General features: G+C 41.8%; 1 protein-coding gene and 1 long non-coding RNA gene across 2 annotated transcripts in view; one reads left to right on the top strand and one right to left on the bottom strand.

The window, feature by feature from the left end:
• SDC2 (syndecan 2) overlaps positions 1–26,849 on the bottom strand; it is a 60,241-nt gene that overhangs the window by 4,372 nt on the left and 29,020 nt on the right. The window contains exons 2-3 of the mRNA XM_048286787.1: positions 7,842–7,953; positions 1–134 (exon numbers count right to left, since the gene is read on the bottom strand). Of these exons, the coding sequence (XP_048142744.1) occupies positions 1–134; positions 7,842–7,953 (246 nt within the window). The remainder of the gene's footprint in view (positions 135–7,841; positions 7,954–26,849) is intronic.
• On the top strand, positions 64–25,375 carry LOC125317119. Its single transcript, XR_007199943.1, has 3 exons — positions 64–157; positions 10,192–10,199; positions 25,364–25,375. It is a non-coding gene; the product is annotated as an uncharacterized LOC125317119 (long non-coding RNA).

Genomic DNA, 26,849 nt, shown 5'->3' with positions numbered 1-26,849 from the left:
CTTTGTTTGTGCAGGCACCTTGGTCTGCATTTTCACTGTGGTGGTCTCGGCCCTGGATGCATCACTAGTTGTCGGTAACTTTGGAAGTGTTCTGGATGTTGTTATCACTGCACTATCCTCATCTTCTTCGGCACCTGGAGACAAAATGTAACACTTCGTTGACCTGTGAAACTCCTCCAGACCAACTCATTCTTTATTATGACACCAAGGTAGAGGTGCTTGCACAGCCCACTCTAGGCAAGGTGCCTAGATGACAATGCCTGCTAAGATAGAGATATGAGTGCAAACAGTGTGCCCAAACTGTCAGAGGGATACTTGCCCCCAAGTGACCCCAGGAAAAAGGAAGGGAGTGCATCAGCTGGAATAAGTAGCAACCAAGAAATTACCACGATACTTTTCAAATAGAAGAACCCATCCTGAAAAGAGGTAAGAAATAAGCTTTAACACTTGTAATAGGGGCAGAAAGTCTAGAGTGAAAGCAGCAGCCATCAGGCCTGGGTGACATGGGCAGACTCCAGTGCCATGGGGTCTGATGAGGTCCCATGGCATCAGGGGCTCTGCTGGAGCTTGGCAGTGCCACCCCCCACCCTGGGGTACCCCCAGCAGCTACCTCCAGCTTCCCCAGAGCCACTATGGGCACCCCGGAACCCACACCCTGGGGTGCAGGGTCTCCTCCTGGGGGTGGCAGGAGGTGGTGGTGGTGGGGGCCCAGGCTTATATGGGGGTACCCAAGTCCCCTCCCTACAGCAAGGGTGTGTGGACAGATGGTCCTGTACACTCAGATGAGGGGAGCTTATACACCCATGGCCTGTGAGACGGTGTCTGTGTTGATGTGGCACACATTGGATCAGTTACAGAAAGTGATTTACATATTTATAGTTGCTTGTTACCATTTTATAAATGGCAGGTATTGTGGTTGTCTGTTGCACTGTTGATATTAAGCCTAAAAGTATAGCTCAGTGATTGCTAGTTAATTACATACCATAAATAAATCAATACACTTCTTTATCTTTACTTAAACCATATGAACTGAACAGTTTTTGCCTGTCACATACTGCTTCAACAACAACATTTCTCCTCTACAGCATATCTGTTGAACTCGAAAAAACTAAGCAATTTCTATCTATAGGAAGATTATTATTTCTGTTTCAGTCACTAGGAACTCACATGGTTTTAAACTCCACATAATTCAGAAGCCCTTTTCTTTTGAAATGAGTAAGAGGACAAAAAATTCCCTAAAGATTACCTTAAATTTAATTTCCTCCACATTCAAAGCCCTGCTGGAGTATGAAGGCCCCTTTAGAATATGGTAATGGGCATGTCTAACAAATATCCTTTAGTGATAGTGAAAGGAAGAAGACACAGGAAAGAGACTAAATTATTAGCAAGGCCTGAAAGAGGAAAAAAGAATTGACCCATTCTTGGACCACTCCTTAGGAATCTCAATGTGTTCTGCTCATTACAGGCACTGGTTACCCAAGTAACTCTCGGGTAATAAATCTAGCAAATGTGCATAAGAGTAGTTCCTAACAAATAAAATGCTCCTACAACAGAATAGTATGACTCACTCATTCCAAACTGATTTTTTAGTTTGTTTTTTTAAAGAAAGCAGGCTGAAAATATGAGCACAGTATGTTTTGAAGTCATGATCAAGAATTACGTACATTTGGCATTTAAAGGAGGGACATTAACAAGACAGCAACAAAAAACAACCTCTGATTGGTAGAAAATAAAATTCAGAATCATTAAAAAAAAGTACTACATTAAAGATACTGGCACAGAATAATACTGGGAAAAAAAACTTTCAGAGATACTGAATTTACAGCATAACCTCTATACTGAAGACCTCACAACAAGAATCAGGTATTTTCCTGAAATGCTACTCAAAGATCAAAAAAATAAATATCCTGCTTCAGAACAGAGGTGAGGAAAGGCATCCAACAGGAAAATTTTTCTGGCTTTGACTCAAGAGTTTTCTTTGAGAAGTAATGGCCCCCTGGATAGCTCAGAGTTCTTCCTTCCAGTACTTTACCTTCCAGAGTTCCTCCGTATTACACAAAGCTTTCACAGCCAAGGAAATTAAAACTGATGATCAGATTAGAGATCTGATAAAACACACCTTGAGAAATGTATTTTCTTCTTTTTATGAAATGAAAAGTCCCACTTAATCACAACTGTTCCTCCAAATCCTTAAATGCCACCTTTGCTTCAGGCAATAGTTGTGTCTGCCAGATAAAATGAAGAGCATTACAGTCTGAACCTCTTTGGCCAAGGAGGATGCAGATCCATGTTCTCTCAACAAATGGGAGACTAATCTAACCCCTGGACTAGTCACTAGATTTGCACCAAAGGTACCCAACTCTTCTTCCATATAGCCTTAGGGGAATCGTGACAATCACCAAAACACTGAAGCAGCTATCATTTAGGCCAGATTCGGGTACAGGCTCAGACACATCCCCATGGTTCCTGCTTTCTAATTAGCTTTATCTAAACAGGTCTCTGCTTGGCATGAAGTAGATCTAAACAAGGGGAAGACACTTACCTTGCTAAACTGACAGCAGTATTTTTGGAATTACCTGTAAATAGTGAGAGACCAAAAAAACCACTCACTAGTCCTCTCTAGAACACAGCAATAGCATTTTACATAGTTCCCTAAACACACATTTACATCATGTTCCCTAAAAAGCACAAATAAGAGCATCACCAAATCCAAGTAAGATTGGAAAGGAAAAGCCTACAGTGTCATGAGCATAACTTCTAAGTAGGTTGTTAAGAGGAATACTGTGAAACTGTTGGAGTACAAGATTGTTGCAGAAGATTGAGTACAAGTGTTGATTTCTTCCTCTGGAAAATACCACTATTTCTATAGCTGGTTTCTGGATTGGGTCAGCTTGGGTCATGGTGCTGGGTATTCACTGCCTTGAGTCCCTCTTATTGAGGGCACCACAAAAACCCTGCAGTAATTAAACCCATAGCCATCTCTGCGGTAGAGCTGAAAGCTCTTGACCATCACATGCATCTTTTATCCACTGTAACTTCTTCAGGACATCCAATTGCTGTCTTCAGAGTGGTCAAAATAGCTCTAAATGCTGCCGTAGTATTGGAAATATCTAATATAACCCTCAGCGATGTGTCTATTAGCAACCCTTGGATGACAGGAATGTGAATACTCCTTAACACTCTTAGTGCTAGAGGAAACTTGTCAGGAAATCAAGATTGTGCCACCTTAAATTACTGCACAGAAAGCAGAAATTACTGTATAGATAGTAATATTTTTTGTAAAAAAAAAAAGCCCACAGTAGTTAGCACTCTTACTTGCAAAGCAGCCAGTGATTAACACTTCCTACCAAAAAAATCCAATCATTTCACCCTATCTTTTGGCATCTTATTTGTCTGCTGTTGCACATCACACTCAAGAGTACCACCACACAAGCAAATTTGTGCCAAGGTGGGCACACACAACCACCATCTCTTTCATACCTTCCATCTCTATCAGCAACGTGACACACATTTCTAGCTGACTTATCTTGCCTCCATTCACTGAAAAGTCCCCAATGCAACCCTTAATCAACACAGTGTCAGGCTCCCAGAGATGACACTGTAAACATAATTCTGTGCCCTGCCAGGGAACTGCAACTGAAATAAATGGAGACAGTGCAAGGATGTCACGTCTCTGATAGCTCTCACACAAGGAAGAAAAAAAAACCAAAACCAACAAAACTTGAAGAAGGATTAAAAGGCATAGTTCTAACTATGCTGGAGTTTAAGATTCTGTCCAGCACATCAAAAACACACTTTTCAAACAGTATCACTGTAGATTTTTATGTCAAGGACCTGGAGAACCAGGCAGTCAATGTCATGAAGCATGCTTGGGGCTGGTTTAGCAGGTGGACAGAAGTTCTTGCTCCAAGACAATCTGAAAGGCACTTATGAGTGAGACCATAGCAAATGGAAAGTGAATCCTTGCTGTGTTGCCTGTCACCTGCAGGGGAAGCACACCAGGAGAGGTGTGCATGCCAGGCACGCTGCCCTACGGGCCAGGAGCACCCAGTGTCGGCCCTGGACCTGCGCTGGCTCCTGTGCAGCACCCGGGAGAGCGCCCGTGCCCCCCAGCTTCCTCAGCCCCAGGACCACGACACACAGCGCCCTGGCCACGCCACCCCCAGCCGCAGGACTCCCAAACTGGCTGCTGGCCTTGGAGTGTAATGTCAGCTTCCCTCTCGGTCATGAGCCAAAGCAGATCTGCTCTTGTGTTTCTTGAAGAAGCTCCGACCCCCCTACCACAGCTTTTGTCCAAGAAGAGTCCCCAGACACAGTGTCAGAATACACAGAGTTCATCCTGAGCCAATGTTCTCAACTCAAGCTGCTATCAACTGAGAAATGTTAGGCTCGGGAAGAGAAGAAGGGGAAAGAAAAATTTGCATGATTTTATGATCTATATTAGCATGAGTATTTTTAGAGAAGACACAAGAACAAGACAGACAGTTTTCCAAAGAACTCACAGATAAATCTGACAAAGATGGTATCTTTCCTTAACACAATGGGTAGTCATGCTGCTTAGCAGCTACTTTCACTGATCTCCAAGAACAAGGCTCTATTAAAATCTTTTATGCCAGATGAAAAAGTAGCAATAATTATAAAAGCATTTCAAGTTGTATATAGGCTGGAAAACTATTTTTTACTTTTTATTATTATGCTATATAAAACACCAATGCTAAAGAAGTGATGATAGACTGAAGCATCTCCTCTGAGATGGAGACTATGAGAAGGAAACAATGGACTAATTGAATCTCTACAGATAGTCTACTGTTGATATACAAGAATCAGGAGGCAGGCATGGCTCCTCTGTAAACTGTTGACCTGTGGATTCAGATTCAACACTTGGGCAAATGCACAACAGTAGTTGAATGTATGCAAAGAAAAAAGAGGCTATGAAGGGAAAGAAAAGAAAAAACCAGAACACCTTTGCTACTCCTTACAAAAAGCCCTCAGCCAATTTCTAGTTTGAAATGTGTCATGTCTACAGTGACACTTGTCCATGTTAATGCTACTTGAAGACCTGCAAGGGCATTAATGGTGGTGCTGACAATTCCTGTTTATCTCCATAGGCCTGGGGGCAGCTAACAATTTTCACAGCAAGGAAAGGAGTCAGCAGTGTTGTCATCCTGGATCTGATTGCTTGGACTACGTGTGCTACAAAGCAAGAAAACCACTCTTGAGTGGGAAGGCTCTTCCTGCTAGAAACATTACATTACATCACTGAGTATCAAGTAGAGAGAGAGAGACTGAACATATATGAGAAACACCAATCAATGGTGTATCTGCAGGACTCTTTCAACATAAAACAGAGAGCAGTAAGTATAGGAGGAGGAGGATAGAAAGGATGCTACTTTCCTTCCCTGAAGACTTTTTGCTTTGTTTAAAAATATTAGATCTGGGTACTGTCACATGAGCTCTCTGCGGGGGCACCAAGCTTGTCTGCAATGAGAATTTCCCTGTTTTCTTTTAGGAAAGAAACAGAGATTGCCAGAGACAGCAGAAGTGCACTCCAACTTTCACCCATAGCTCAAGGCTGAGCACAGGAAAATAAAGAAGAGAAAGACAAGGTGTTACTGTTGAAGTCTAGAGGTAGTCTAGACTTCGGTCTTTTTGGCTTCACTTTTACCACAGAATTAAAGAATTGTTAGGCTTGGAAAGGATCTCTGGAGATCATCCAATACAACCCCTCTGCCAAGGCAGAGTCACCTAGAGTAGGTCACAAAGGAATGTGTCCATGTGGGATTTGAACGTCCCAAAGGCACACTCTACAACCTCCCAGGACAGCCTGTGCCAGTGCTCTGCTTCCCTCAGTGTAAAGGAGTTCTTCCTTCTATTGAGGTGAAACTTCTTGTGTTTTAGTTTATGGTCATTGCCCCTTGTCCTGTCACTGGGCACCACTGAAAAGAGCTGGTGAAAAGGCACCATCTTCTCGGCACCTGCCTTTGAGGTATTTATAGGTGTTGATGAGATCCCCTCTCAGTCTTCTCTAAACAGGTGCAGCTCCTGCAGTCTCTCCTCATAAAAGATGCTCCAGACACCTCATCATCTTTGTGCCCCTCTCCTGCCCCTCTCCAGCAGCTCCTTGTCTTTTCCTGAACTGAGGAACACATAACTGGACACAGCTCTCCAAATGTGGCCTCACTAGGGCTGAACAGAGGGGCAGGATCACCTCCCTCAATCTGCTGGCCACACTTTTCCCGATGCACCCCAGGAGAACACTGGCCCTCCTGGCCACAAGGCACTGCTGGCTCATGGTCAGCTTCTCATCCACCAAGACTCCCTGATCCTTCTCTGCAGAGCTGGGTCAATCCCCAGCCTGTGCTGGTACTTGGGGTTATTCCTCCCCAGGCGCAGGATCCTACAGTTCCTTTGTTGAACCTTGGGTTAACAAAATCTGAAGCCAGTTCTTGTGCTGCTTTTCCACTTCAAAAGCAGGTCTGAATTTTTAATCTTCCGTATTAGAAACAGTCAACACCACAGAGGGATGGAAAAAACTACACCAGACTGTTCTTCATACAACTATTTATTGTCAACCTACTTCCTTTCCTGAAGCTTACAAAGTCACCAGCCTCTGAAGACATGACAGAATGGGATGCTGACTGAAAGCACATTTTTCCTGGAGATCAGAATATCCCTTAGACAGTCCTGGGAACTGAATAAAATCACCAATTCACTAATATTTGTTTTTCAAATGAAATATGAAATTTCTCCTCAAACAAGTCTCCATCAAGGAGGTCCAGTTAAGCCTCTCATCACACTGGAATGTCGAATTGCCCTGAATGATGATGGGTCTAGATTTGCCTGGCAGCACAATTAGATGTCTGCAGACCTTATTTTAACATAGCTTTCAATCACCAGAAGAAAAGAAAAATGAAAATCCATCCGAAAAATCTGAAGTGTGCCTTACAGGTAACACAGACAAGGCACTAGAAGCAGGGCTTATCCTTTGAAAGTACACAAATTATATATAAGCATCGAAAGACATATTAAAAAAAAGTACAATAACAAACATGTAAGTAACATACTTGGAAAATAAATGGGATTTCCACAACAGCTCAGCAAATATAACAATAAGGAAATGTCTTTTCCAGAGCTACCATAAAATCCTGCACTTAGCTTTTAATATTTGGAGTCTCCAAGCTAGTCTAGAAGATACTCATCGAAGAAACGTTCTAAGAGAAATGATTAATGAGCTCTCACTGACACTTTTTTTGAAAAATTTTGAGCTAGCTATATGTCTCTAATGAGTGTTTAAGTCTGAGAACTCAGTATGTTGTATTTAAGAATGTCTTTACTCACTATATGGATGTAATTTCCTCAGAGAAAACTCACGGTTTTGGCAGTATCTAGATTTCCAAATGTAAAAGAACAACAACAAAAGAGGAATGGACACCATGTTTACGTGAACCTGACTGCATATAAGAGAAAATAAGATTGCTGCTGCTATGTTTTCTTACGGAGTGCTAAATTAGCATTATGTCATGGGAGAACTAAGCCTTCTCTAATCCTTATGTCTAAACTCCAGGGAGATCTACACAGAAATCAGAAGGAAAGGAGAGAGGCAGCAGAGAGAAAATAATGCAGTGAAATGATGCAACTAAGGAGTAAGAGAAAAGAGCAGAAAGTTAATACTTAAAACCTGGCCCACAGGGGTGCCCAGTGCTCTGTAAAATAGCAAAGCACTCAGGACATTCACTGAAAGTATCATCCCCAGCTTATAAAGCAAAACTGCACAGATTTCCCTCAAATAATTGCATTACTTCTTACACTTTTGAAAATCAATTTGTGACATGTTGTCTCACCTGAACCCGACCCAGAAGAATAATCATCATCATCAATTGGATAGACGCCTGATGCTTCTTCAACAGAGCTGTTGTCAAGGTATAAATCTTTATCAGAGGTCAAATCTGTTCTCTGGAAAACAGATAAGAGGGAATGGTTAAAAGGATAACAGTTCTCTAGCACAGCAGTCTCTTCATCTTCACTTCTATTTTCTAAGTTGATGGTGGCACACTGAAGTTTGTACTTTCAGTTTATGCCACACATTCATCTAAGCTGTTAAAAGAAATTTGTAAAAATTACAGCATTACCAAAAAAAAAAAAAATTCCAAGGCTGCACAATGAAAACCACACTTCATCTCATTAAATGCATGAATGAATAAATAGGATTTGCAAATATACTCTGCAGAGCTTCTGTAACAAGAAGCAAATCCCAGGACTGAAGCCCTCTGTCAGGATCTCAAATATACAAATGTATAGGCTGACACATGAAGTCTGTTCATTTGATCTCAGATGAGAAGGAACAAAAGCATGTATCAAAAACTATCTCAGAGGTTAATCAAGCCAAACCTCATTAAACTCTCTAGTAGTTAGAATGAACAACTGGGACTACAGAATATAAATGTTTCTAAGACAGTGCTATTGATTAAGGATTATGACATTTCCAGCCAGATAAAACAGCATTATGCTCCAATTCTTAAATGAATACATCTCTCCTAAAATTTAGCTGCATCTTCAACAGGCATCAGACCATCACCACATTTCTATGTCTGCAAGTATTTCACCACTAAAGAGAGATTCTGTTAAAACGAGTTCAAAATAGAACAAGGTATCAGTCACCTTTTAAGTTGACAATTCAGGCTTAGGAAGACTAGGAATTTTATTCCTCCACCTCGGCTTCCGGTTTCTTAACAGAGAATAAACTTCCTTAGGAGAGCCAGGTATCTTGGATGGCTGAGAAGGTACCTGCCACTACAACTCCTATTACTTTAACCAGCACTTCTGTCTATGCCTGTTTGTCATGACTTTTTGAAGAAAATACGACAGTTATAAATGGACTTTTAAGTAAAAAAAACACCTAAATGCCAAAACGCTGTACCAAAATTCATCTATTCAGGATCTCATATAAGCACTCAATCCTGCTGCTTTGAGTCCCAAAGGTTTCCAACTTACTTATTACTGCATGGCACTGACTGCCCCTTTCATTCCATCCAGCATTCACTGTAGCTTTCCTAAAGGAGTACCGAACTGTGAATGGGTTAACTCCTATATGCAAAGACTCACATCTAACTTTACAAGGTAACTTTTTTCCCCAGAGGTCTAAAATTAGTGTTGAAGACATTTGCGATTTCTTTTTAGGATTTTTTTTGGCAACAAATTCCTGTTTAAAGCCTCTTCACAGCAAGACACTGTTCTTCAAGTTGATCTACAATAAAAAATTATTCTTTATGAAAAGCAGAAAGGCCATCCTGATTATTAGTGTATTTCACAGTAAAAGATCTTTGCATGGGGGGTACCTAATACTTCTCTGAACAGCTCTGAACTAAAATAGTATTACCCCAATTTTCTTCTATAGAGGAAAAGAAAACCAACATGATTCTTGGTCAAAGTCTACTCCTACTATGGCCACTCTTATGTGTGGGGTATGGGGTGCAGGGGGGGGGGGGGAAGCATCCTGTTGTTAAGATAAGCTTACAAACACCTGCTCTGATCTGCTGCTGTTAGTTCACATGGTCTGCCTGGAACTGGCTGCAGTCCAAAGCAGAAATTCAAGATGATGTCTGGTCACTATCAAACAACTTAATTCTTTTAAAAGATGTCTCCAAAGGAAGTCATGAAGTACCTTAGTATGTGTATACATGGTATTGCAATTAAGACACAGCTGAGACTGTTTCCGTATAGGAAACTCCCTGTCACAGGACAAATATCCTGCTCTTGATCCAGCTGCCACAATGGACCAAGCCACTTCACCCTATTTCACTTTCAGACACAATCATAGTACAAAACAGACCACTCCTCAATATCAGGCAGGAAAAAACAAAACATTTTAAAAAGGAAATGCAGGTGGTTGGCCATGAGTATAGAAAAGGCATACAATACTCAAAAGGTATCAGAGGCAGTGAATGTTACCCAATGCTAAGTTGGGAAAAAAAGTTGAAGATCTACATGTAAGGAATTTCCCAACAATGGAAGTTGCTTTTGGCAAGAGGTGAGAAACAGCCTGAGTTTGCAAAAGTACGAAATGAAAACCAGTCTTCATGAGAATAGAAGCATCATACAGCCATGCCCAGAATTTTTAGTGTTCAGTAAAAATATGAACTTAGCAATAAATTTATTCCCTAGACCATTTCCAACCTCTGTCTATATCAGAAGCAAACTTAGTAGGATTCAAAAACCAAACAAAACACTTGCTTCTCCTGCCCCCCTCAAAACAACCACCCTGCTGCTCTCTTCCTCTTTTCAGCCTCACAGAACTCAGAGAAGACAGAAATGACTCATGACAGTTCTTCTAACGATTCAGTTTCTGTAAGACAGATGAGCAGCTAACCCAACCCAGCCCAAGTTGCAAGTGCCTGGTCAGCCAGGCTCCCCACCATCATATTCACTCCTTTTCTTTCGATGAATTATGTCTCTTCAGCTGCCAAAAGCTTTTATTTCTCACTATGCCGAGATGTTCTTAGGATTTAAACTAGCTGAACACAGAGGAACAGAAATGGAAGAGAAGCCGAGTAGCTTTCAGCAGGAATTTGAGCATCTGTTGTATTTTATTCTGGGGATGCAAAGAATACAATGTGAAACATTACTTAATATCTAGTATTGTGGATGGCACATTATCATCAGAATGAGCAAACTATTCCCCACAGTCTTATAGAACCAGTACAATATTTACTATAGGGAGAAATACACGGTACAGTAAATTTCAAATGCATTCAGATCAGACATCAAGCTCCACCTGAGGAATATGCTTTGCAGTCTCTCTGACCAGAGCCCCTTGCCTCAGTTCAGCCTGTTTCAGTACAAATGATTCTCATCTGGTGAAACTCGGCAGGACACAAGCACCCTCTCAAATCAAAGGCAAAGGAAGCATATTCTAGCTTAAAAATCTCAAAGCATCTGCATAGATAAATGCATTCATTGCACTGTCTTTGCAAGCTGGCTAGTAGACTCGGGGTAGAAGCACCCCCTCTATACCCACAGCTTGCCCCTTTTATCCCAGTTGCTCAGAAACACATAGATGCCTTAGGCCACTTGGAATGAAAACTGCTTTAAGGCTCAGAATAAAAAGAAAAGCCCAACAGTTAACAAAAAACCCCACAGCCATTAAAAATAATTCTGTGAAGATTAAGCTTAAAAACTGAGAGAAAAACAATGAAAATAAAAAGAATATTTTATGGCGTTTAGGTCAGTACCAAGCACTGAAGCCACGCTTTACAATTTTATGCTCTGCTATGTTAAAATAAACTTGATTTAGTATTTGCTCTAGAAATGTTTTCTTGCTTGTCAGCTGGGAATCCATGGGGGTCCATGGACTACTTCCAGGATGTTCACAAAAGACAAGTTGGAAAAACAAATCTGTTGTCAGTAGGCTTGGACACAGAAAGGTCTGTACTAGCATTTCAATATATTTAGGAGGAAAAATAAAAAAAGTTTGCAAATTCTAGATCCATAAAACTATTTTTAGGTATTATGAAGGCCAAATATTTAAGTGACTACTTCCTGTGGCTAACAATTGAAATGAGAGTACTCATGTCACTTTTATGTAACAGCCTTATTTTCAGACCTATTAAAATGGCAGGAACACCAGGCAAGGATGTCTCTCTTATCAGCCCTTTAATCTGGCCCTGAAGCCACAAAAACTGCTTGTTACCTCTTGACAGAGATTGCATTCTCGTCCATCATTTTTATCCCACTTACATTTTTATTCCAAGAATATAATGCTGCAAAATCCTGTGACCTAAATACTTCACATGCTACATGCCAATGGTCACTGATTCCTGCCTGGTTATTGACTACACTGGCATAAATCTAAATCTCATGGAAGTAGTGTAGATTAGCACCCATTAAGTACTAGATAAAAGACATTTCCCTACCAATAGTATGTTGAATTTGAAATCTCAGTGTCTTTATTTTACTAAATCTTACATTTAAAGTAATTTTTAGTTTAATGAACTGTGATCATCCAGGACATATTAAAAAAAAATGCCCAAACCCCACATTTTGACACTGAGAGAGGAAACAAAACAAAAAAACCCCTTTTTCCTGTCCCATCATCTCATGAAACACCTAAGTCATCCATCAAAATTACAATGACAAAAACTGAAAACAGACAATGGGAGGCTTGGGAATGGATAGCGTATTTCATTAGAAAAAAATACAAAGTGTCCTGTCATAGCCATTCCCTTTCCTAGTACTGCTGTTACTGTCAGTCCTCCCATTCCATGGGAGTGATTTTGGAGTAAGGCACTGAAGACTTTTATGCCATGTGGATGAAGCCAAGAACATTGCTGGTGCGAGCAGCAATGAAGGAGTAATGTCTACCATGGCTGTCGTGACTGCTGAAACTCAGACACGAGCAACGAGTAGCTGACACGTGGAAAGAAACACTTTATTATCTACAGATGAACTCAAATTTTTGTTCTCTGTCTTTGGGTATATGCACGGGACAGCGAATCTGAGGTTTGCAGCTGTGTTACTAATGATACTTTGCCTCCCTTTTTCCCCCGATGGAATTCTTTTAGATGCAACCCATTTAGTATGCAGAGAACCAGAGACTAATATTTTAAGAGTGATGTTATATTACAAATATCTAAGCCAGAAGCCTCTGAAAATTTGCAAGCATTACAGCTGTTGATTAGGCAGAGATCTTCCATGTAAAAAGGAGAAAGAAAACAGATTTTCTCTTCTATTAACACACAGTGCAGTTTCATATATGCTTGTATAAAAGCACGCTCAGCTGGTGAGTCTGAGTTCACTAGAGTGCTGTACTCTTCACATACACTACATTTTTGGAAAGCTAACTATGTGAACGCATTCATCTAAAGCCTGAGAGCCATCACAGAGGTTCTCACTGAAGGCTGGAGAAAAGGCAGTTGTGTGAAGAAGCTGTGTTTCCCTCTAGGCTTCCTGCAAAAGGAACTATGATCTGCCACGCTACAGGATTTAGTCCTAACAAACCTCAGCATTGCTGACCTTGAAGCTGGCAGGTGTCCTCCTACTGTTGTTCGCCAGTTCTTTGCTTTCCCTCATCACACTAGGAAAGGTCAAAGTGTTTGTTAACCTTGTCCAGGAATGAGAGGCATGATTTTAAACAAAAAAAATGAAGTACAAAACCTGAAAATCAGATTTCCACTTCAAAGCACCATGTTTTCCCAGAGAAAAATGCCAATCAGAAGAGCATCCATTTTCCATTTCTCATCGTGTTACTGGTTCTCAGAGATGAGCCTCCGCTGGCTCCTTCAGTCTGCAATTTCCTATGCTGCCCACATGTATCCAGCTACAAACATGTAATTTTGACAGAGGATTTTATGTTACAAGGTATGTTTACCACTACTTGTCTTAGTACAGATGTCTGCCTGTCCTTTCACTGATATGCCCTACGTCTGGCCACAGTAGAAAAGGAGGGAAGTAGTCTCCATTATTTCCTTTCAAGGTGACATTGCCCACTTTTAAGTACTCACAGGACAAAGTCTTCCCAGCAAACCCCACCTCAGGTGCACTATGCCAACCACGGTGGTGCCTTCAGCGTAAGTGCTGGTGGGAGGTATGGCTGTGGGATTTTCTGGGAAGTAAGATGGTAATAATTGGTGACATCATTCAAGCAAAACACTCTAAGGACTACCCATTTTCTTCCTTAGAGACACCATCCTGCTTGCACAATGCTGATATTAGTGGAGCAGGTACCAGCTGCAGGAGAGCTGCCCTGCACCACAGTCTGGGTCACTGATCACAGCCAAAATATCCTTCCCATAATGACAGGCCCCAGATTGAATTTTGCAAGTTTGAGAGCAAGGGTTTTATACAGAAGATAGTATCTGTATTGCTCATTTACCCCAAATCATTCTGACAGTTACCATCTCCCAATTTTATTTCAAAATGGCTTAAAACCCTCACCGATCCTTGTGCCCATCTGCATGCCCAATGTGAAACCAGCCTTGTGACACGAACTGCCTGGACTGAATTGCAAGAGCCACCACCACCTCCTCCACTGCTGCCTTTGGCCAATTAAATAACAAGCCTTGACTGCTGTGACTCATTCTGGACAGCTCGTTTCCACAGGTATTTTTAAAATCTTAGAGGACATTTGCTGCCCTTCCTCACCTAAGAGCAAACTGGCTTTGCATGGGCATCCCTACTAGTGTAGTGTTTGCCTCTAGGGGTGGCGGTGTGGGTTCTTGTGGGACAGCAGTGGCGCTGCCATCCTGTGTGGTGCAGAGCGGAGCCACTACTGCGGCTCGAGCACCTGCCAGAAAGATTATTCACGCTCCTTGTACCTCATGTATAACTTCCTGATCCTGCACAAAACTATAGCTTTAGGCCTCCAATCTCTCATGACAGATAAAGAAAGGGTTTGACCGCTCGTGGCTGTTGAGGAAAGGCAGAGAGCCCAAAATAAACACAAGTACTGCAAACTGCTTCTACTACTGCTGGTGTTCAACAATAGAGAAGTCTACCAAAAGAGCTGATTTACAGAGATTGCCTCATGTCAGAGCCAAGAGTCTAAATATGCTGGCTTTTAGGATGCATACAATCTGTTATGCCAGACTAATTACCAAAACAGAGGCATATTTGACAGGGACAGCATTAATAAAACAACTCTTGCTGGTGTCAGGCATTTCAGCAGTCGATGTCATGGCTCACACTGAAAAAAAAAATACACCACATCCAAGGAGACACCAACAAGCCACCACCACGTTAGTTACTTTTCACTTATGGCCACACACCGAAGAAATTACAGTGCTGCAGTTGATAGGTTTAAGTTCACACTCTTCACAAAGCCACAGAATCTCATGTGCCTGTTTTCTAACAGTCATCTGTGCCTTTAGAAATATTCCCTAATGTGCAATTACATGCCGTATGGTACACTGCATGATAACAGAACTTAAAATGGTAACAGGAAAGCTTGTTTAACCTTAACTGAAAAATGTTTTTCTTCCCATTATGAAGACTCACAGATCTGTTTAGTAGGTCTTTGGCCTGCTTACAGCTTTGGAGCTGAAGCTTGTCCTATCTTGAGGAGAAAGATAAACGTCCTCTAAAGTTCTGGCCTGGTTGTGATGAATTCCAATGGGAAAAGCCTCTATCTTTCCACTTATTTTCACAGTGTCTGATTTCCAGCTGTGTATAATTTACCTACTAAGTGCACAAAGAGACCAAACTTTAGTCCTTATCCAGAAATTGTCTTGCCCATGGTGGGACAGAGGTTGCTGTATGAAGATACAGGAGGGAGATAAGCAAGCATGGCAGCAAGACAAGGCAGAGCTTTCTGTCCTTACACACGAGTACCAACAGCATCACCGGTGATGAAGGACAGATCCAATGACTTCCTCCACAGTCTCCACATCAGTTACCTTACAGCTTCCCAATGCTATTAAATTAGGCTCAAGCTCATGAGTAGTATTAAAGGACTGCTAGCTGAATGAGACCATAGTCATGCCACTCCAAAGATACATTCATCATCTACCCTGAGGAAGTTACCTGTATCTTCATTCAGTTATAATAATTTTCTGCAAAAACCAAACTTTACCTCTGTGGATCTTTGCCACCACTATAGTACAGTGAAGAGCAGTTCTACACGGGCTACAGCCTAGGACCAAGAGATCTTCCTAATTCCACGACCACATAAAATTTACTCCCATCTTCAAAATGGTTACTTAGAAATTATAGAGGGGCCCACCAAATCTGATGTCAGCTGAGTCAAACAGTACTGCTGTGCTGCTTATGTGAACCCCTCAGCTTGATGTTCTCTAACTCCACACCAAATGGTCTTTTCTTGTATGTGAAACTCAGAAATGAACACTGCAGTTGTCTCCTTCACCTTGAAAACCTCAAGTCTGCTTAACAGTCAATTAGAGTACACATCAATTCCCATTTCTCAAGTAGAAGCAGAAGTTTAGTATCAAAGTTTCTCTGGGTCTCCCCAAATTACAAGATTCAAAGCCCTTCCAAGCTTTCATGCCAAGCCATCAATCAATGCAAAGAAAGGTTTATTCTTCAACTCTGTCTTCGACGTAGGCACGATACAACAGAGAAACTATTTTAAAGGGCTACAGCTGGATCAGCTTCCAAAGTGCTACTCCAGACTGAAATATTAAAGGGCAATATACAGGCGAAACAGCATCAGAAGCCAGCAGCCAGCAATGTGCATCACAGATTGATTTATCTCAATTAGCACAGCAATTTCCTGCACATTTTCCAAGAAGCATCCATCGGTTTCCCTAAAAATAGGATCAAAATCACCATGCAAATTGTTGCCACAGCTCAAAATGGTAATCAGTTTTTTAAGGACACATCAGTCCCATATGCAGACAGGTTAAATTTAAGGCACAGCCATGACAGAGAAGCCAAATGAACTCCTTTGAAAATGCTGAATGAAGAGGTCAGCCTGTCTTTGAATCACCAGTCACAAGTCTGAAAGTAAAAGGAGAAGCAGGTAGCTTTTGGTGTAGAGGTCATAACTGAAGTACCTGCCCCAGTCAGTGCTTTTAAGTCTAATGCATACTGGCTCTTCTACACACACCTCCTCTCTCCTTTCATGCTTTACTGATCCTTTTTGCTAATCAATCAGAAGAACTAACACTTATATTTTCCTCCCTCCTCTTGAGAGTGTGGATGAATGATTAAAGCTGCCAGGGTAACCTCTTTGGCATGCATGCCAATAACTCCCCACCTAATAGCCTTTCCTTTGCCTCACTGCCCTGGCCCACTGGTGATTACTGCAATCCCTTGAAGTGGTCAAATTGCAGGGCAGACCCCATGGAAACCTATGTGGAGTTGTTCTAGTTCATACCAAAGAATAATGTTTTTAATACAGATTGTTCTTTTTAAAACTCTACAAAAGCAGCTGTAATGAATCATAGTGGGAGCACTGCAAACCTCCACCAGGTTTCAGAATCCCCATATTGATTCCTTTCCAGTCCATGGATTTCAACAAAATAACCCCATGTGAGGAACTGAGTGTCAACTAACATGTAATCATTTAAATTGAGATCTCTTTGCCATTGGTAGCAGGAATTAGCAATAAACTGTCTCAATCAATTACATTCCTTCTGCATAAACAGGAAAATCACATATAAAACAACTACATTATTATGGTTACATTATGCAGCAATTAAATACTGCTAGCAAATGTTATGCATGGCAACTGAAATTTGTCAGAGATCAGGAGGAATCAACTTCACAGTTTAAGGAGTGAGCATTTCCAGTTCTGTAATGCATAATCTGTTATTCAACAGAGCCTTACTCACTGAACAACAAGGTCTGTGACTATCTTAGTGGACACTCCTGTTTGCCACCTGCAGCCCCCAGCACTCCTGGTAACATCCCACCAAAGCTCCCCACAAGCAGAAAAATGACTACTGGTACACCCACAATCTCCTTGATATTTCTAAAATTGTGCTCAGTTGTAGCAATTAGCTGCAGGAACTTCTCTCCCTCCTACAAACACATGCAGCCTATTTCAGAAGATAAACTCCACTAAATTAAGAGAAATCCTGGATTCTATAGAACTGAGATGAATGCGGGTGGTAGCACATTTATATCCCAGGCTTGCTAGATTCTTAGTTAAGGAAACTAGAGCTCAAATAAGCTGTAAGTATGCTTAAATGAAACACCTTTGCACCAGGGTCCCTCAGTTTCACTGCAACAGAATATGCAGACTGGGCACTCAACAAGAACAATTACTCACCCTTTAAACAAATACATAAAACCCCCCAAATCATCATCTTTATACCACTTTGGGTGCTAGTAGAGAAGATAGTCAGCTCAAAAGCAGTACTGTATAATGATGCAAGATGTAAACTGAACTGCAGTTCAATGTGAATTTTGCATTAGCCAGAACACGCTGGATGTGCTGACTTCTTTCTCCAGTCCAGGAAAACAATCACTTCATTTATTCAGGTAACTACTTCCAACTTGTTAGGTGCTGGAAGCACAGAGGTAGGGAGTTAGTTTGTCCTAGGTCAAAAACACTGGTAAATTCAAAACTTGGTTAAATTAGGCTACAGTCTCTGCTGCCAGACACATAAATGGTATCACTGCTACTCTTTCCACTGGTATACTCTTCTCAGACACTGACAGCAAACACAGACAGCACTGAGACACCAGGTACATCTGTGTGAGATACCTCTTTGTATTCCAGATCCCCACACAGAAAGACAACAAAGATGATTTTATTGCTATTTCCAGGTGTCAACTCATCTCTCTGGTTTCCAAGATTAAATTGTTGGATTCAGCACTCTGATCCCATCTTACTTAACTGAATTTTTACTACAAAGGCTTGGTTTTCATATCCTCTTTGATGCCTACAAAGATAAGAAATGAGTTTCCTTCACATCGGATAAAACATCATTTTAATAACTTCCACTCTAAAAGCAGTTGAGTGAAATCAGAGAGAGGGTGGCCTGTACAGGCTATGTGGCTTCAGAAGCAGTCTTCTGTCTGGTATGCTGCCCTTCAGGCACAACTCCCCTCCTTCCACCAGGGAGAAGGAACTGGTGCCTCCTTCCACCAGGGAGAAGAACTAGTGCAGCACTGACACAAGCACAGCCAAAGACAGCAAACAGGTTGTGCTGGGGAGGACACAGCATCCTGCCAGCAATGCTAGACGAATTCCTAGCCAGCTGGGGATGAGGCAAGAAGGAAGGATTTTCCCTCCTACCCTCCCTCTGTCTTTGGCTTTCCTGTCGGTTCTCTGGGGCTCCCAGTGCAGCATCAGATTGGACAAGGGAACCATGGGTACAACTTCTTCTAAAGACATACACAGCCCAGAGCTGCATTCAGAAACTAGATGGATATACTGAGCAGAACCACTAAAAGAGAATTTCAACTACACTGTTGGGAATTTCTCCCCACATGGTTGCCCACATCAACTGCACAGCAAGACAAACCAAGGCAGAACCTTGGTGAGGCAGTCTGCTGTGAGCCTCCATACCTGCGCTTCCACACATTGCAACAATTAACAAGCATTCATATTCCTGAGAAGAACCAGCTAACATGTCTGCTCTTAAAAGCCCCCACAAATGTACATGGACATGGAGAGCATCAGGCTAAAACTGCACAGTAAAATGTACTCTAAAATAAAAGGGCTACTCCACAAGCAGTGGAAGGGCTGATGCCAGATTTCCTACACAGGTTCCCCATTCCTGCTTCTTTCCCTTGTGCTACTGCCTCCCTATGAGCTATGCAGATAGATATGGCAGAATATGGATCAAAAAACTCTGAAGATATGGGAATTTCTCAAAATAAAAAGTTTCAACTGGAATTACATAAGGGACCTCCTTCAAACAGCACATAATTTTTTGGTTTAAAACATGGTTAAGAAAGCTGTTGGTTTAATTCAAGTTTTAGTTACAACAATCTCTCCCAGTTATCATGAGCAACTACTTTTAATAAAACTGAAATAAGCTTCATATTGATTATCTTCAGCTGATGTTTTAAAAAATAATGCTATATAAAATTAGCACCAAAAGAATTAATACATTCGTAATGAAGGTAGGGATCAATTACACCATATTAGATAAATCTACTTCCCTTGATTCAGTGGAAAGCAAGCCAAGTAAGTTGTTTGACAGCATTTTTAACAGTCATAGATCCAACTGAAGAGTAAAATACCACAAAGACTCCTTAACAGTATTAAGTATCTTCTAACGAAGAACAATTCTTTCTTTCTTGCATTCATACTCTAAATCAGAGTTCTGCTGGAGGGAACAAAGATTTCAGTATTTCTATAGACAAATCTCAAATCTTCCTATAGCTGTCCCAGCACCATCAATACAAGGTTAGCACCACTCTACAATCTTCACTGCCTTATCAACAGTGTAAAGCTTTTAAAAATCCATATGCTTACAAAACCTCCTGGAGCTGCTACACATTGAGGATTTCACAGCATTATTGACCTGGGCAGCCTCTTTATCCTCAGTAAGTTATTTTAAGCAACTTTCTGCCAGCAAGCAAGTCTCTTTGTTAGGCTTTGTCTGTATAATGGCTAAAGCACTGCTTACATACGGCACAAACTGGGAAGCTACTAAGCAGAAACCAGAATGAGGCCTGTGTCAAATTCTCTTTTTATTTCTTGTTTTCCTCCACTTTCCTGATATGCTTCTAATACCCTACAGATCACCGCCCTGCTGCCAGGAATTCTTCCATGCACCTGAGCCACCTCCTGAGAGGGGGCAATGTGAATGCACAGCAGACAAAACAGACTGAATTCATGTATTTTTGGGACCATGTTCTCTAACTTGCACACTTTCTTTTGCCTTGTTTGAACTATATATAGACAGCAGAGAAACAGAATCTGGCAAGTCTATTTACCTACTGAGTGAGAAAATACATCACCTGGCTTGGGAGGTGAGGAAGAGAACAACAAAAAAAGGTAAATTTCTCATACTGCAAACTCAAACCCTGAATACTCTGCTCTGTTCTTAAATCCCTTATCAGATAAAGGTCTCCAGCTTGAGGATCAGATTTCTTTGGCATGGTAGGAAAAGCAAATCTCAACCCGATATATATCGGCATACATCAAAAAGCAATCTCATGGTCTTCTGCAGGCTTGTGCCTGGAGGTATCAACAGAGAAGGCCAGTGCTAGCACAGAGATCTTCCCTGGATGTAACTTATGAACAGCCTTGTCAAGCAGTCACATCCATGCATCTTCTACTTTTCTACTTACAAAAATATTTATGAGGTGATCCTGTTCGAGGGAGTGGCTCTTGCTTGTACTTTTACTTTGAAGCTTTTTTCGAAAGCTTGTGTGCTCAGTGACCCATACTATCCCTTGGGATACCTACGTTGTTTTAATCCAAGGGCACATCATAAAATCTACTAAACTGACAGCCCAAACAGGCACAGAGAAGATTTAGATTTGATACCAACTTCAGCATCACACTTGATAACTAGACTCTCAGCTGAGGGCCAAGATACACAGTGGAAGCTGCCCAGGGAGAAGGGTAAAAGAAAGAGATTTGAACTTTAATCCACGAAGTCTTTGTTAGTGGTATTTTATTTCTGGATATTAGATCAAGTTTCCTATTTCCTTGTTAAACCTGTACCTTGTGGAGAGAATGGAAAGAATGGATGTTTTCTAAGTTATCAATTCTGTAATGCTTGCGAGTACCATAAAAACAGCTTTTAACCAACGTCCTATAGAAGCAACTAATTCAGCACTGACATCTTTCTGCTATTTAACATGCTTAAAGGTTGGCAAAAATAGCAGACACAATGAATAAGTAACCTGTCCACCCTGTGTTATTCTAGATAAAGTGCAGATGTATTCCAATAATCTGCACCTTATTTCCAACAGTTCTGCTCCAAAAATACAGCACATAATCTGCTCCATATAGTTGTCAATCAAATGGACAAATTCCCTTCAGTTTTCACTGCAGATATGTCTAAAGCAAATTCACTTTGCAAGGATATCCCAAGATTAATAACAAAACTTTAATTCAAACCACACATTTTTCTATGCAAGAAATAAAAAAGGTTGCTACACTGATGGCATTAGAAAGCTTCTTGGTTCCTGTTTGCTTCAGGAAAAGGGTCACTCAGCAGTCAGAAATGGAACAAGCAAATAGGGGTTTCATCATCCTAAGTGTTATGGATCTCAGCTGCTTAACAGACCTGACCTTGCACAAACCTGTTTACCTCCCTGGGTTCTGTGAACTTAAAAAAAAAAAATCTAAGGACAAAGAGGAAAGGTGTAAAAGCTCTGCTTAGGGAGACCATACAGACCACTGCAAGACAATGCAGAATAGTTTTGCAACATTACTAGCACAAACTTGCATATGTACGTCTAAGAAAACAGAGGTCAAGAACTGCATTTCAAATGACAGCAATGCAACACAAAGCAACATTTTAACGTAAGCATCTATAAAGCTAGAAGCATAGAATGCTCATGTAATGTGATTTTAGAAAAAAAGCGTACAGGAGTGATCAAGAATAACCCTTTCTCAAAGGGCAGGGCATGAACTGCGTAAATCAGGTTTCCTCAAACATATATGAGCAAATTAGATCAAGAAGTTATCAATAAATACAATTCTTCAAACAATAGAAATGGAAGCAGCTTTTTATGGCAAGTTGAGGAAGAACGTAAGGAGCCAATTCCAACATATCACATCATAGAAGGCAGCATTTGATTACTCACTTTGACAAGACAAAAGACATCAGAAAAATACTTTCCCATGCCTTTCTAAGGGACAACAACTGAAGAAGGGCAGATGACAACCAAGAAGTCTTTGAGAACTGAGAAGGTGAAGATCGTTTCTGCTTAAAATTAGAGTCATGACTATTCATTCAACTTCATAATGACACAATAAACAAAGACCACTAGGCAGAGGAACAGAATAGTGACCATCATTTGATAAAGCAGAGTCATCAACCCATTTCATTTCTTTAAAAAACATTGACTCCATACTGGACACATCCCACCAAAACTAATGATACTTGTCCAGTGAAATACATAGCTGCACTTTCCTTGCAGAAAAAATTGTCTTATCAAGATATGCTGACACCTCCCCAGTTTGCTGCGCTGAAACTGTTCACCTCACAGCCTGACAGAGCATGGCCCCCTCTGGAGACCAAAGCCCCAGCCCAGCTCCTGACAGGGACTGTCCTTCCTCCACGAATTACATGTACACACACACACAGGCCCAGGCAGCAATCCCCCGGGAAGCCTCTAATGGGCTGGGAGAGCCGATTACTACTGGCTTACAGCTCAGATGTGTGTAGCTGAAAGGTTTAACAAGCCTCCATTTCATTCTTTTAAAGCTAGTTTGAAGGGGGAAAAAAATGAATGTATATGAAGAACATCACCAAAAAAAAGTGACATAAACCACAGCGCAAAGTAGTGAGGGAACACCTCAGGTCTTGCTTTCTGGAGTGAGGGCCATGTCAGGAGCCTCGATGCCTCCCAGAAAGGCAGAACTTGCTCTTTATTTTCTCCCCAAACACCATGTCCTTCATGAGGTGGTTTACAATTTTAGAAAGACCAAGCCATGCTCTGCAGGTCTAATATTATCAAAATCTGCTTTGAAGATCACTCCCTTTCCTATGGCAGGCCATGGAGCAGAAAGGAGAGGAAAAGGTCCATCCCACCTGTCCCCTGCCCACGGCATCCGCAGCTACTGGCCGTGGGAATGCTGCTGCTCCTCACATGCACCATCTCAGCAGCCACCGGCTTCAGGCAGGCAGCAAACGGCACCGGGAGCCAAAGGCGTCCCTCCAGGCAAGCTGCGGCCTGCTTTTACAGAAAATGCAGCATTTTCTTCATTACTTTTCCAGCAGGGCCAGTTTGAAGTGGCACACCACTTGCATTCAGAGAGAAAAAGATTCTCATTTTGTCACCAGAAAGCTGTGGAGAAATTTCCAGCAAGCCATCTCCAGGCACACGCCCCCGGACACTAATTTGTCCCCACTCGCTTTGTGGCAGCTCCAACACAAGCCCAGCTAGGCAATGGCCAGCCACAGGGACCTGGTTTTTTGAAACCCCATTTTGGGAGGATGAGAGGGCTGTGTTGTTCCCCTCTCTGTGTTCATTACTGCCACATTTCAGAGGTAACATAAAATGAAAAGCACTTCGAGTTGGGAACAGCCAAAAGCAGTCCTTCAGCACTTGCTGAAAAAAAAGGTGGCACTTAGAGATCTGACCACAAAACCTCAGTACATACAGATTGTATGTTGAGAGATGGGTGCAACAGTACTGCTTTTTTCATCTGTTCTCTTTTTAAATCAGTACATGAGATTCAAATTAAGGGATAGTTTAGGATACCTCACACCATTGCTCCATCTTAAAATATCTTAGGAAATTAACTTAATATCCACTATTGATTTATAAGCAAGATATATAGTATCCTATATATCTTAGGATATCCCATTCTCAATTTATAACCAGCCCTATCATCTATAAATTAAAGCTCCTGTCAATGAAAGAGTCACTAAAAGGAGCGAGCTTCTCCCTGACTTTCAAGCCTACTCCACTGAATCACACAGCTGAAGGTTTCCACTTTGCTGGAGAAGGTTGTCATTCATGACACTATATGCAGCAATGAAAGAGCCAAACAGATTAAATGGACATCTGCATTTCCAGTCTGCTATAAAAGAGGTTTAATGCCAAGCAGTGTTTAAACAGTAAAACTGTCTGCAATTTCTGCTCTATAATCTGTGAGTAATCAATCAGTCTCAATGCTGAGCTTCCATTACTGCTTCTCTGCAAGTAGATGGAATCCAGGGCACATACTTCTTGTTTATACCCCAACACTAAAGAGGAATTAAACACAGCTTCAGTCTGCATTCACAGTGATCCTGGCACACGTCAAGTCTCAGGCTTGTATTTTCAAAGCAAAGCACAGAAAGTACCGTGAAACATCCAGTTATGGCAGCTATTTGGCATTTTACTTCCCCTCTGAATGCACCACTGCAATAAATACCCTGAGGACTTGCCAAAGCAGAGTAACCCATGAGAGTCCTCATCCTCATATTCTCTGAATCCTCAGCACCTCAGAAGAGAGGTGCTCAGAGAAAGCACAGGATGCAGCTGTGGTCCCATGCCGCCAACGGGGTCTGGATGCTCTGGCTGGAAGCCATCCCAAGCAACAGCAGCAAGCTCAACATCTTTCTCAGAATTGTTGCTTGATGTTGTCGTGACTGTGGGATTAAGACTGTGGTGCTGGGGATTCAAACTCTTAATTCTTTTAACAATCTGTGTTCACGCATTTTGCTTAACATGTAAGCGTCCCTTGCTCTAGGGAGCTACACAGACACTGCCAGCAAAAGCTGTGCAGATCAGCAGCTGACCTCCCTGCTCAGGAACACTGAAGGTGTTTCCATTTAAGCAGGGGAAGGCCAAGAAGGAGATGTGGGCACTCTGATCCAGGTACAGGTTGGAGCGAGGCCAGAGCAAAAGACAGGTAGCTCCCAGAGGCTCAGTGTACCCTGTGACAGGGTCACACCTGGATTACACTGCTTCCTCAGCTGGATGTGAGCAGGCCCAGGCCATGCCTCTTATGCAAGAGAAGGCTTCCAGCGTGGATTAATGCTCAACCTTTCCACGTTCCTTAATTCTGTTGTGCACAGGCTGTTGCAAAGCTCTCTCTGGCATGGTATATAAAGCATGACTAACATCCACCACCTGTTCGTCCCTTTGATACCAAAAAGCTGACAGCTTCACCCCTGCCCCAGTGCCAGGCTTCATGTGACAGAGACCCTTGCTTTTTCTGAAGTGGTCAGACAGGTTGTCCCACAAACACCCTAGGTTACACCATTCAATTTAGTGTGGCAAAAGTGAAACAGTTCTCCCTAACAGGGGTATCATCAGTGGTTGAAATCACATGTCTCAGCTGACAACTAGTTTAAAAGCAGCTCCTGCCCCATCTATTTATTCATCAATAAATTCTGAGTGTCTAGCAAGCGCCCAGCATGGTGGGCTGGACCAGGAGCTCAGAAGATGGGCACTGCTCCTCACTCAGCTCTGCTACTGACTGCAGTCACCCAACCTCAGTGGTGTCTCCTACATGGGCTGGGGTTTTCAGCCAGCTTCACGGAAAGTGCCACAGCCTGAAACATAACATAAACCTTGGATGAAACCTAACGTATTTTTCCAATGTTATCTCCATCTACTCCTACTCGCTGTGTCTCTCTGCTCAGCACAGGAAGACAAGGGATCAAAGCAAGTCCTTGAAGAGTCACATGCACATTATTCCTTTCCCTCTTAATACCTATGTACAATTAGGTTTAATCACTACAGATAGAGTTCACTTGAGATTTTGAATCCACTGGCCTCATGCTGGTTTATCCAATTCAGAGCTTTAATATAGTGGCACTCTCAGATGAGACTAAGGAGGTAGGGAGACAAAGTCACTGTGTATTTCAAGCACCTAACTTTACTTCTATTCAGAGCAGCTGAATTTAGGACCAAAAGGTCCTTCTACACATCGATGGAGAGAGGTATACTTCTCCAGCAGGCTGCTCACAGTCCTGATTTTATGTTTGAATTCAGACTCCTCAGCTAGCAGCTGAACAGTCTTTCCAACACATGATAAGCAAGGGAGTCAAACTGACTGAAATAGCACGTGTAACATCAGGTTCCAGTAGGTCTGCATGAGTTTTGGAATAACGCTAGACAGGCACATTGCAAAACCAGCAGATCATCTGCATCTTCCAAGGGAACAATTACTGTGACAGCAGAACATTTATGAGACTCAGAAAAAAACCTCAGAATCTCAGAGCTGCCATGAGATGTGCTGAAGAAAAACCCAAACCCCATGACTTGGGGCTGCAGACATACACTTGTGCAACTGATGGTTCCAATAAGAGACCTCTGTTCATTTGCAATGACACACTATAACCCAGCCAAGTAGGTGACTTGTCCCTTGCCTGGAACAGCAAGTACTCATTTCTCTGGACAGTTTATAAGGAAGGGGAAAAATAGCAACCACAGCATAATTCCTGACTGCAGAGCTCTTTCGGCAAGAAGCAGCTGTATTTCTCTAGCCATGTACAACAGCAGCTATTTCAGCTATATAAGCACCTGGACGTCCCTGTCATGAAACTAAATGTGCAGACTTGGCTGTATAGAAAACCAATTCTGCTGGATAATTAGCACAGCATTATGGGCCAAAAAAAATTCTTTCAGGTAAACCTTTTACCTCTTCCTCTGCTTCTTATAGTCACTTGGTGACTGCTATGAAAATGATATTGTTCCACACCTGGAGAACTGTAACTCTCCTCCAGATCTTAATTTTACCCCGTACAGCTATGAAATCAATAGTAACATACATCCATTCTGAATGCCATCCAGTGTGCAGAGGAGAATGCACGCTGAAC

Source organism: Corvus hawaiiensis, chromosome 26 (genome assembly GCF_020740725.1).
Source record: "Corvus hawaiiensis isolate bCorHaw1 chromosome 26, bCorHaw1.pri.cur, whole genome shotgun sequence".
Taxonomy (NCBI): Eukaryota; Metazoa; Chordata; class Aves; order Passeriformes; family Corvidae; genus Corvus; species Corvus hawaiiensis.
This window is presented reverse-complemented; position numbering and strand designations above follow the sequence as displayed.